Raw genomic sequence first — 12,381 nt, 5'->3', positions numbered from 1 at the left:
CTGTGTGAGAGAGTGTGACTTGGATTAGGGTGGACCCATTAACTGAAGAGAAAGTAGACAAGCATGCAGAATGCATTTTGGTGAATCAATGGGACTTGTGATAAATTAGATGCTGGAGGAGAAAAACATAGTTGTTTTGCAAGGATTAGCTTTTACAGAAAAGAAAACTGAAGACCAGAGGAGTTAAGCAACTTGCCCAAAGTCACACAGCTTGTATGTGTAAAGACAGGACTCGAACACAGACTTTCTGTTTCCAAATCTCTTTTCCTCTTTTTGTCACTCTACTGATCTCTCAGGGTGCATTACAGGGGACAAGCATTTTCAATTCATTAGTCAGCTAGTATCCCAAGGGAGAAAGCTTCACTTACAGGTTTTTCCAGGGGCGGAGACGCTGACACCTTCTCCATCAGTGTAGATGGGAGTCACTGTGACTTTGTATTCAGTATCAGGAAGCAGAGTCTTCAGAAGGAGATTGTTTTGACTTCCAGGAACCATAACCTGAACAGAGGAGCAAAAGGCTGTGATCTTAATAACACCCCCTGTCCCCACTGATCTACTCCTGGAGCAAAGGCATTTTGAAATAATCAGAAGCAAGGAGATGTGCTTGGAAAGTGATAAGGAAAGAAAGCACATTCGTACCAAAGCATTTCTTTCTGAAATTCCCCTCACAGTAACCCTCTGTAATCACTAATGTATAAGGTTTAAATGAGAAGCTCTTAGTCTCTAGGCAATATTCTTCTTTCAACATCTTCTTGGCATTCATAAAGAAGAGAGAATAACTAGCAGGTGTTTATGGCTTAGGCGTGCTCATTCTATAATCCAGCCTGCTGCTTATCGTTTTTGAGTCTACTTAAGTATCCTCTTGCAAATTCAGCTTTCCACTCTTTCCTCTTTTAGAGATAATCAGACCTCAGCATTTTATTCTTTATTAGAAAGGATGGACGCTAGCCAAGAGCAACAGAACCACGCATTGCAGCCAAGTTTTCTGAGTTGAAGCATATTTATCAGCAACACTGAAAAATTTTGCAGCTTTTTTATTTCTGAAAGGAGTTGTCTTCCTCAATCTGGAATCACTACCACTCTGTCTCTAACAGGCTGCCAAAATACAAATGTAGCTAAGGGGTCGACACCGCACCAGCGTGAGTGCAACACACTGTGTGGCAGGCAGTGCAGACTCTGGCATTCCTAAAAAAATAGTGTAGACCAGAAAAGCCACATGTTCTCCATGCTGAAACCACAAAACTTTCTGCCCGTGTTCCAGTAGTTAGACACTGGCACATCTCTGGGCCATTTTAGGAACTTAATCACAACTGGAAAAATTTTAGGATGTAAGATTCTGACCCAAATGGGTTTAAGAGTGTCACAAGACCAGGACAGCTGGAGATGCTTTTCTATGGAAGGGCTGGGTATAATGCCAGCAGGCAAAGGGTGGTGCTGTCTACTTCTGGACGAAGGAAGGAACCTATAAATCATGGAATAAGCCCTAGAAAGCCTTAAGTTGAACCCAGAAGCAGCTGTTTCTGAGATATTACTAAACTCTTAAGAGCAGTGTTTTATTTCTTTTAATATGAAAAAAGGAAGTCTGAATTGGGTGATTTTATATTAGATTAATATGATTTTGCTTCTCAAAGGAAAGAGACATTGAAGTGTACACGATTGTATTGATGTATGGACTTGGGGTCCTCGGAAGGAGATATTAAATAAAGATCTCTGCTTTATTCTAGAATGAGTTAGACAACCCTGTCATCGATGACACGTAAAAGAACTGTCGTTGCTCTGACCTGAACTACCCCATCACTGTAGCTGCCTGCAGGATGTTTCTCTGAAATATAACTCCTCTGGAGCACAGAGCTGGGGCATTCGTTCTAAGCTGTCTGTCTAGCAAACCACCCCTGTTGATGTTCCTTAAATAAGGCTATTCATCTCTCAAAATGGCCTGGGAACCAATCAAATTTAGCCTGTGGAGTACTAAAAAGCAGAGTGACCATTTTGGAGGTCTCATTTAGTTGCCAGGAAGTAGTTGCTGTGATTTACAATAATAGTCCTCACTTACCTAGCAATTATTATGCGCCAGGTACTACTCTAAGTATTCTAATATTCACTTCCTCTTCACCACAACCTTTTGGGGTGAGGGATATCATTATACCCATTTAACAGATGTGGAAACTGAGGCCCACACAACTATTGTATAAAGGAGCCATATTGAAACCCCAAAATCTGGTCTGGGCCTTGCTTTAACCTTTGCCCTCTACTCCACAAGACTTGTCTGCTTGAACATTTTTACCTTGATAATACTCATTCCCAAAAGTATAATGGAAATATCCTCTTGTGTATGCAAAGTTCCTCCTGCTTAGCCTCTGCTTGTTTGGACAAAACAGAGCAGGAGAAAAAAAAAAAAAGTACTCCTAGTAAACACAAATGCTGCAGGTCATAATAGATGATGGTTTTATTTATAAAGCAATTCTATAAAAAAATGGGATTCAAATATAATCAGTGAACTTCATGTTTTTAATTTTTTCACAAGTGCAACTTCATGTCTCTATTATTTTGGCTCTACTATCATCCAGAGCTCTTAGAAGAGCATTCTGAACCACAACTAGCAAACTGTTTCCTGCAGTAGAAAGAAGATTCTCTGCATCTCATTGTGTGCCCATCTTAACAAAGTTTTGTTTCTAGACAGTGATTCTCAAATTATCTGTGGTGAAGAACCAGGCAGTGGTGGTGGTGGTAGTGTTTTACTTCCAATCCATTGAAGAACAATATTTGTATAAAACAGAATAAAACCAAGTTGCTAGAAAAGTGTCATGTTCTTGGATTGCTGCAGCAATGTCAAATGGCTATCAGCGTTTCCAAAAGATTAATCTTAATATCTGAACTTACCTTGTAGGAGACCGAGCCACACTTTAAGTAGCTGTATTCTAGAAAATGTCTTGCAATCAGAATTCAGGTCATGGTTATAGATTTTGACACCTACACTCTAGAAAAGTCTTGTATCTCGACCAGCCTTTTACAAATAAATAAATGAGAGCTCTCCCTACCCTGACAACAAAATTCATGGCAATGTCATTGCCACTGTCCATATTTCATGCAGAGTTGAAAGTCAATCCTTATGAAATATTTGACAGTAGTTTTATTTCTAAGAGTTCAAGGGTTTTTTCTTGAAAATATTTGATAGATTTTATTCTTTCTAGAAAACATATAAATACCTGACTCATCTCAACTGGAAAAGAAAATGTAATTCCCCTTGTTTTACACATATTAAAGTTGAACTTTGGTTTACAATGTAACATACACTATTCTTCAACTTCAATACTCTTGCTTATCCTTTTGTCATGTAAATTTAACCAGCTTTTACACTTAAAGAAATTTTGGTAAGATGGGAAGAAAGGCATTCCTCTTATCTAAAAACATTTCCTTTCTTGCTTTTATAACACCCTTAAGCCATCTGTCTTTCCCTGTCATGCATTTTTATTTTGAGATATTTGGTCCATGTGATCTCATGACCCTTGGAGTTTGACACAGGTCTGCATCTGCCTGTCTTACCTTAGTTTCATAATCTAAGTTTACCTGCACCCCACTTTCTATCTCGAGGAATCATACATTACATTTGTATAGCAGTAACACTTCATAAAACACAGATATAAATTCTCAGTTAATCCCCAAGTGAGTCCCTGAGAAGGTGTCTATAAATAAAGTATGCAAAGAACCCATTTAATTAAAATTCACTATAAGAGCTTGATATTTAAAGAATTTTACAGTACTTTCTTCTGTATAGCCAAAAAACAAAAATTAAAAAAAAAAAAAACTCTGCACAGTAAATAATCACCACCAAATTTATCAAATTTCCCATTTTTATTAAAGATTTGTTTAACTGGGGCAGAGCATTTAAGACTTTTGATCTTTTTTTCCCTTCATCTAGGTGTCCAAGTATTTCAAAAATAAACACTGTGAAATGAAAGAAACTAGCAAAGGGAAAATTATCTAGAAACAACCCAAAGTAAATATTATTATTATTTTACCTGTCTAGTTTATAAGTGCATGCATGAGATTAAACTGTTATTCTTTCCAAATTAGCAAAAATAATTCACTAAGAAACTTACAGTGTTTCTTGGAAAGAGTGAAAAACAAAAAGCAAAAAACACCTTTCATTCTGGGAAATTTTTATGGGTCTCATTTTTACGAACTACATTACAATATGAGGACAGTAAAAGGGAAATAAAACATCCCAAATCATATCTTTAATTGTCATTCCTAAGCACAATTTTAATTATTTTGAATTTGCCCAATTATGAATCATTTGAAATGTATGGTGCAAGTGAATTTATTATTCAACCTATTTTGTTTAAGTGTCTATTAACATTCCAGAAGTACTCCCAGACCAATTTCATGAGCTTCTGGCTGTTCACCGTGGATGTGGCTATTCTTGGGGTTATCACTGTGTTCTGTAACTTGCCCTCTGCCTGCCAGAAATAAAGTGTTTTCCTAAAAGAACTCTGAGATCAAATAATTATTTATGTAAGCACATAAACAAAAATACTTTTCTATCAAAGACTTTGTAAGTAAGAAAGGGAAAAAAAGAATAATGTTATACTTGAGCAATAATAAATTTTGGAGACTTTTTTCTCTAGAGTGTCAGATATAATGCAGCAGAGGCAAGAAATGGAAGTAACTAGGCTAAACAATACATATCCCATGACTAAAAAAAATTCTTTTGGCTGAAAACTGGAGTTATCTGGTCTGACTGAAAACATGTCTAGTAAACAACTTTCAGGCTCTAAATTAAAAGAAATAATACTATATACATTAAGAAAACATGGAAAGGCCATGACTAAGTTTGGCTAGGTTTATCACACAGAAAAAGAAATATAGATAGAACAACTTAAAGAAAACTCAACACAAAAAAATCTAAATCCCTAAGGAGAAACATCATGATTTAGAATAAATTAGAAATGACTAAAAATCATTCAAAATGAGTTGATGTCAGTGAAAAATATAACTATTTGTTAATGGGTGGCATTTTCTTTGGAACACTTCAACTATACATAGAAGAGCTTTCATGTGTGTTTTGTTTAAAAGCTTTTTATCAAATTTCCAAGGGTAAAAAAAATTAATATCTATACTAAATATGTGCACGTGCGCACACACACACACACACACAGATACAAGTATACAATGGCTTATTTGTGACCCAACTTTGTTGCTCTAACAGGTGGTCAAGGCAGCAGAGACAACATGGGAAATGATGCTCAGAGGCTTTATCAACTTGAAGCAAGTTGTATGTGGATCAAGTTTTGGAGACAGAAAGGTCATAAAGAAAGCAGTGCTGAAGTTTGGATTAATGGAGAACATTAATTTCTGGAGATGGCAGAGTCACCAAGAAGTGAGCAGGAAAGCTTGCGTTAATCTCTGGAGATAGCCTCGTTAGCTCTGTTAGTAAGTTCACAGAGTTTCTAGTCAGCTGTATTCATACTGACCGTTCCTACCACTTCTTCCTCAGGGTCTCCTTGAGCTGTCAAGTAGGTCACCCTAAACTGCTGCACATTGCTGTCAGAAATGTCCCATTTTACTCGCAGGCTAGAAGTGGTTTCATCATCTACAACCAGGTTTCTGATTCCTGTCTGGAAAACTGGAATAAACACAACCAGGGATTAAAGAACTTTTAACCCATCATATTCCAAAATGAGCTACAGAGACCACCTGTGGAGTGAAACAAGCATCACTTAGGCATCTCTAATATAGACCCACATGAAACAAAAGCAGTTCAGCTTTAGCAGTTAATTGGGAGTCAGGACACCTGCCGGTGCAAACAGGAATGATTTTAAGAGGTGCTCGCTTGCAAGATGAGACTGTGGACCCCTCAGAACTATCAGCTTTGCATTCACACTAGTAAGGATTACTGGGAAGAAGCCCATGGACTATAACTAGCCCATGGAGCTCAAAGAGGAGCACGGTCATGAGAACCTCATACTAGTGCTGTTGGAGACGTGGGCTGGTGGGCCACATCCGGCCAGCCTCCACGTGCAAGCCAGCATCCAACACACATCCCATCCACCCACCCCCCATTTTGGTTTCGGTACTCATCACCCAAGCACAAATCTCTCACCCAGGCTGCCTTCACCCATCCAACCTGCATGGATACTATCTTTCCTCTGATATTCATCCAAAGTCCTGGCACACTCATTCTCGTCTGCCCTCATTCTGTCCATCCCCACTGAATTGTCATTCGAGGTATACAGTGATTAATTCTTGACAAAAATAGTAAAAGTGTTGCCAAAGAGGTAAGAGATTGACATTTACCTGGCAAAATTGGGGGAGGCTACCAGGCAGTGGGAATGGGAGGGGACTTCTCACACTGAGGGCAAGGAGCTCTGCAGGGCAGGAGGAATGGGGGCAGCACAGGGAATGTGCTGGAGGCCAGGAAGAGAAGCAGGTCCCAATCAGGAAGAATCTTGTATGTTATAATACAGAGACGTTAGGGCACAGAGAAGGGTTCAATAAAGATTAACTAAAGAATAAATGAATGAATGAATGGAGAGCCACTGAAGTGTGTAAAATACATGGGAAATGAATGATATTACCAAATTGCATTTTACCTAGTGACTCTGACAGCTAACCGGGAGGTGTGTTACAGTTGGGGGGGGGAAGCTAAGCTGAGGGAGGAAGAACAAACAGCCGCGTCTCAGTTACCCACAGAAATAAATGCAAGGAAAGCATGTTATAAACAACTCTCAACCGAAAGCCATAGAAGAAGCCACTGAGATGAAGAAGACGACAAAGACCCCGGGGGGAGGGGGGTTTACTATGTTAAATTCCTCAGAAAGGTAAATGGAAATACAAGACAAAGATGGAAAAGTTAGAGAGATGGAATAACGAGATTAGTGGACCAGAAGACCCATCCGCATTTAGGGGTAAAGAAGAGGAGGCTTTGAGAGAAGTGAAATTTGAACTGGTTTTTGCCAGAGAGAGAAGGGACGATCTCTTTTCCTGATTAATAATATAAAATAAATAAAACTGGGTTGTTTAAATCAAACTTTTTTTATGGGTGAATGGACTCCTCTCTATCCTTACCTGTAGTCACAGGACTGGTAGGTGCTACAGTCGTGGCTGGTTCTGGCCAAACACTGTCAACTAAAAAAATATTCATTATTTAAAAATTCTGTAAAGATGATACCTCTATACATTTGTGTATAGCATTTTATAGTTTTCAAAGACAACTTCCCCTACATTGTCTCAGTTGCTTCCCACAACACACTTGACTGTGGTTAGAGAACAGAAGAAGGAAGCTGTGAGCAAGGCGGACAAATCTGGTCCCCAGACAAGAAAACTGAAACCCGAAGAAGTTAAAGTTTCCAGACTTCATATAAACATTCAAATGACATCTACAAAATTGTGAAACCTCCCAATTACTTTGAAACAGGACTACAACCGAGACAATTAAAGGAATTTAAACAGTGCTGCAGACCAAGTCATGAGGGGGCTGACAAATGAGACAAAGAGACTGTGATCTTGAGCAAGATGTACATCTTCTATTTCTCTGTCCACCCTGGGCAAACAGTGGAATGAACGGACATGTGGGGCTCTGTCCAGGTCCCTGTTCAGGGTCAACACACCCGTCCACCAGTTTCTGGAATGCTGGCCACTGATGGCTCACAGCTCTAGGAACGGCCTGGCCTGAGGTCACAGCTTCTGTCAGGGATGGCCCACCACCAGTGACTGGAGAGGCAGAGGTACAATAGCCTAGCCCCTTTGCCTCAATTTGGGACACCTCAGAAGGTCATCCCAGCACTAGAGCTCCTGATAGGAACAGTTTGAGGGCTCAGTTTCAGCCTCTCCCATGCCCCGTCCTGCTGTCCTCAGTTCCTTACATAAGTACCTCCCAACTGCACATTTCAATAAATCTTCTGGATGCAATTTTCTGTCTCAGAATCTGAGTCCAGGGAACCCAATCTAAAACAATTTAATATGTGGTTAATACCTCATATTTAAAAAATGAAGGGATGAATGAATCAGCTAGTGAATTTTGCACAAGATTCTTGGAACCAAGATCAACTTGGAAAATTCCAGACACTCTTGGACACATTAGGCCTAAGTTTATTTGTTTGCCAATTTATTCATTTATAAATCATTCCATCCGTCCATCCTTGAATCTATCCATCTATCCATTCATCCTTTCAAAGAGTATTATTATACAATTAAAATGTGCCAAGAAATGTGCTAAGTGCTGGGGAATATAATAGCAAACAAGACAGAAGTGGTCCCTGCCTTCATGGTGATAACAGTCTAGGATGCTAACATGCTTAACATATCCGTTCCACTGCAGGCAAAGATACATGAAGAACTCTGGGGGACAAAGAGAAATTGAAGACTCTGTAGCCAGGGAGAAGGCTGATGGGGAGGGGAACTGATGGGGTGAAAAGGCTGTTAGAATGAATGGTGAAAGCTGCTGAAGTCCACCTTGGCCAGACCAAGACTTACGTGTGGTCCCAACAGTAGTGATCACCTCACTCTCGCTCCCATCATCAAGCACGGCCAACAGTGACACTTCGTATTCTGTGCCGGGCTCTAGGCCTTCAATCACATGTGAGTCCTGATCTTCTTTTAGGACAACCTGAAAAGTATTTGGTTCTTAGTAACTAGGTTTACTTAAATAATAAGGGGAAAAGAAAGTTTAAAAAAATAATAATAAAAGGCAGACGTGGTCCCTGCCTTCATGGTGACAAAAGGAAAAATATTATTCTGAGCATAAGCAAGAAATAACCAAGCATAAAGAACTCTAAGGCTATTAAAGTCAACCAGAGACTTTTATTCCTTTCAATTCCTGTAGTAGAAAAATGATTAATATTGCAAAAGTGTCATTTGAAGTTTTATTAGATGTCATGGATGAAAGTCAAAGAATCTGGAAATAAATAAGATCTATAACTAAAACCCTAGCAACAATGAATTTTCATCTTAAAAAAAACCATGATTTGACTTTTATAAACTCCATGCCATGCAAAATATTAATTACTTCTGGGATTCTCAATCTATTTTAAAGTGAAGACGCACTCAAATGCAGCAGGAGTTATTCCCTTTCAGATAAAATGCTCCGGATTAATTTTCAGTCTGTTTCAGACAACTCACCTCTTCAGTTTTCCCACCATAGACTGGAATCCACATCAACTTGTGTAGCCCTTCATCTGCTGAGAGGGGATGCCAGGTCACTCTAAAGCTGTGTGTCATCACCTCGTCAATTTCCAAGTATTGCTGGGCTGGAACTTCCTCTGTAAGCAGAGGAAGGAGATTTTGTTAGGGAGATGAGAAGTCAAGAGAGCCAAAACTCGAGCAGCTTCCCCGGCCATGGAAGAGAAGACTCTTTAAGGAATCTTTTACTTTTGGAAAGGCCATGGGTGAGGGGAAAGCAGAGCTTTGAGCAGTCTGGAGTGCTCTTACATTTCTGTTTCCAGCATTTCCCAATAGCATAAATTAGAAAAACCATGGAAATAACAGATTTTAAAAGTTTTCCAGTAATTTCCAGAACTTTCTGTCTGTGTTGGACTCTTTTCATTAATTATAAAAAAGGAGTGCCATATTTGTTACTTTACAAAGATATTATTTTCCAAGTATTTTGACAAAATTAACAAAATAGTGCCCTAGGGGTCTGAGAAATGTTCCCTTTTAGCTCTATTTGCTTGAGTGGCCAAATTGCTCCCTGGTAACAAGTTTGGTAATAAGTTAAATCCAGGAGAAGAACCTTTATCCTTTGAATTTATACATACGGCTGTCATCAAAAGTGAAATATAATTTATCAACCTTCCACTATTTCATGGCTTACTTACTTCTGGGATGTACGACAGAAAGGATAACATCAAACTACACCCAAAATAAATTGTCAAGGCATTGATTTTTATCATTCGAAATAAGGGTATTAAAAACTCTTTGATAGGACACCATGAGAATTCCAACTAGAGTTAGTCCTCAGGAGATTTTGTGAAATTACCGAATTTTTCTGTGAACATTATTTCTCAACCCAGATTCTCTTTCATCATTACTTTCTCATCTTGTCAGTATAGGACTAAATTTGTTTCCAAGTACAATCAATAATAATTCAGAAAGCAAATAATATAACTGTTGCCACCAAGGAGCAAAAAAGAATTTATTCTTGTTGGGTGACTACAGGGAACATATAAAAAATGAAAATAATGTCTTCATACCCTACATTTAATTTTAGTATTTAAAATATTCCTATTGTCCTATTAAGATTTCCCTGGAGGTACAGACTGATATATTAGCTTAAACAGTATGAAACTGTCATTTCTGTCAGTCAAAACTGTTGGATATCAGCAATTTTAAAAGTTCAACTTAATATACACACTTCCATGAATGGAAAAAGGATGTGAAACTTTTACGTCAAGAAGATTTTTTTAAAAAGGTTTGAGATTAGAAAATGAACAATGCACACTTTTTTAACTGAGAACTTTTGAATTCAGATGGTCTTTTTCTCTTTTCTGTGCTTTGATAGAAAATAATTAGCCAGCATACCTGCTAGTTATCTAATTGCTCATTTGATTATAATAACAGAAAAGAAATAAAAATTAAAATGAAGTCTTTTCCAGGTCACAACTGAAGAAGCTGCTCCAGGTTTTGGTTTCTATATAGTAGTTCTAGAAAAAACTTTCAAACCACAAGGAGGCTTACCTGTGGTAAAAATCCCAGTCAGAGGCTCCGACTGCCCTTCATCAAAGATGGAGAAAATGGCAACGGTATATTCCGTGAGTGGTGTCAAGCCTTTCAGAGGGAATGTAGTAATAGGATCAACTTCAACCTGCAAAAGAGAGAAGTCTTAACAGTTACATTCTTTACTCTCTAAATATAGGAATCATTTTAACACTATCTCTAGCTCACTCGGCTAACAGCAGAGCTATAAGCACTGTAAAAAAATGACTGAATTATAAAACCAGTCAGCTTATAGGTACAGATTTCTAAAATTGCAGCCTTAAATAGATCACCTATCAGTTAATTCTCAGGGCGACTTTGCAACCAATATAATATTTTCCATGTTTCCAGCCAGACCTACTAGGAGCAGCCAGGTTTTGGCTTCACTGTCTGGGCTCTGCGGGCTCCATAGGTAAGTAACCCACAATAACTCCTCTAAGAGTTGCACAGGCGAGCAGCAATACAGAAGAAGAATCAGGGAATAATACTAAAGAAAATAATAAATATTTGAAATTTTTTTTATCTTCCACAGAAAGACATATTTGGGAAAATATTTACCAACCTCTTAAGGGTGCCTATGAGATGAAATCCTGAGGATAAGGACCAAAGGTGTAATAAAAGGGAAGGATTTGAAAAGAGAACTTGACAATAAAGAACAGACCTTGAAGAAAGAAATCATAAAGTGAGAGGAGATAAGGGCTGGATCTAGAAGACAGAACCCTGATGGAAGTCACCTTCAAGGTGAGAGGAAGAATAGCCTCATCATTACAATTGAGCGGCTGAGTGCTGGGATGCTGAGCTGCATAGTACAGGAAGCATATTGTAGACCATGCATATGGTGCCCACACCTAAGTGCTTTACATACATCCTCAACTAACCCTGACAAAAACTTATAATAACTTATAACAAGACTCCCTAGCTCTGGCCATACTCTGGGAATTAAAGAAAAAAGACCATGTTTACCCGAGAGCAGATTCTGCCAAAATAGGTCCCAATTAAAATGTTTTCAAGAGATATTTTGGGGCAATATCATGATCTCTTGTTTACAATACTATCAGTGACTAATCCTGATGCTCCCTGAGGTTAAGGGGCAGGTGACTAAGCTCGCTATACATGTTAGCTCATGGCAGTCAAAGAATAAATTTCCCCATTTAATCCTTCCTTAGCTATCTATTGCCCTCCAAATCAAAACCAAGCACCACAGATAACCTCTTGGGTTTGCATAATCGGGGCACCACCCCTTCTTTCTGCCATACTTCCAGGGGCCTACAGGCTCCAGATGCACTGGCCTTCTGTCAGGTCCTCACTTTTCCCACCTCTGGGCCTTTGCACATGCAGTTCATTCTCTCTGTGGCCCCATTCCCCAGCTCTTTTCAAAATTAGGCCTTCCTCATCTATCAGGACTGGCTTAAATATCACCTCTTCAGAGGGGGCTTCTCTTCCACTTATCTCAGAAGGCTTATTCTCTAACACTGTATTGTTGTTTCACCCTGGCACCAATCACAACCTGAAATTATTTTATGTTGAATTATATTACTTTTAAAGTGATGGGGGCAGAGGGGAGAAGTGATGGACTAGTGGATACAAAACTATGCTATCTACCCTAAGTGAATCATTGTGCAGTATATGAATGTATTGAAACAACACACAGTACCCCACAAATATGTACAAGTAAATGTTAAAATTTTT

General features: G+C 38.7%; 1 protein-coding gene across 2 annotated transcripts in view; it reads right to left on the bottom strand.

The window, feature by feature from the left end:
- COL14A1 (collagen type XIV alpha 1 chain) overlaps positions 1 to 12,381 on the bottom strand; it is a 213,435-nt gene that overhangs the window by 114,254 nt on the left and 86,800 nt on the right. For both annotated transcript variants that reach the window (XM_063079077.1, XM_063079078.1), the window contains exons 15-20: positions 10,675 to 10,801; positions 9,121 to 9,260; positions 8,476 to 8,608; positions 7,069 to 7,128; positions 5,475 to 5,626; positions 369 to 498 (exon numbers count right to left, since the gene is read on the bottom strand). In XM_063079077.1, the coding sequence (XP_062935147.1) occupies positions 369 to 498; positions 5,475 to 5,626; positions 7,069 to 7,128; positions 8,476 to 8,608; positions 9,121 to 9,260; positions 10,675 to 10,801 (742 nt within the window). The remainder of the gene's footprint in view (positions 1 to 368; positions 499 to 5,474; positions 5,627 to 7,068; positions 7,129 to 8,475; positions 8,609 to 9,120; positions 9,261 to 10,674; positions 10,802 to 12,381) is intronic.

The sequence above is a fragment of the Cynocephalus volans genome, chromosome 15 (genome assembly GCF_027409185.1).
Source record: "Cynocephalus volans isolate mCynVol1 chromosome 15, mCynVol1.pri, whole genome shotgun sequence".
Classification (NCBI taxonomy): Eukaryota; Metazoa; Chordata; class Mammalia; order Dermoptera; family Cynocephalidae; genus Cynocephalus; species Cynocephalus volans.
Note: the sequence above shows the minus strand (reverse complement) of the source record. Positions and strands in the feature narration are given on the sequence as shown.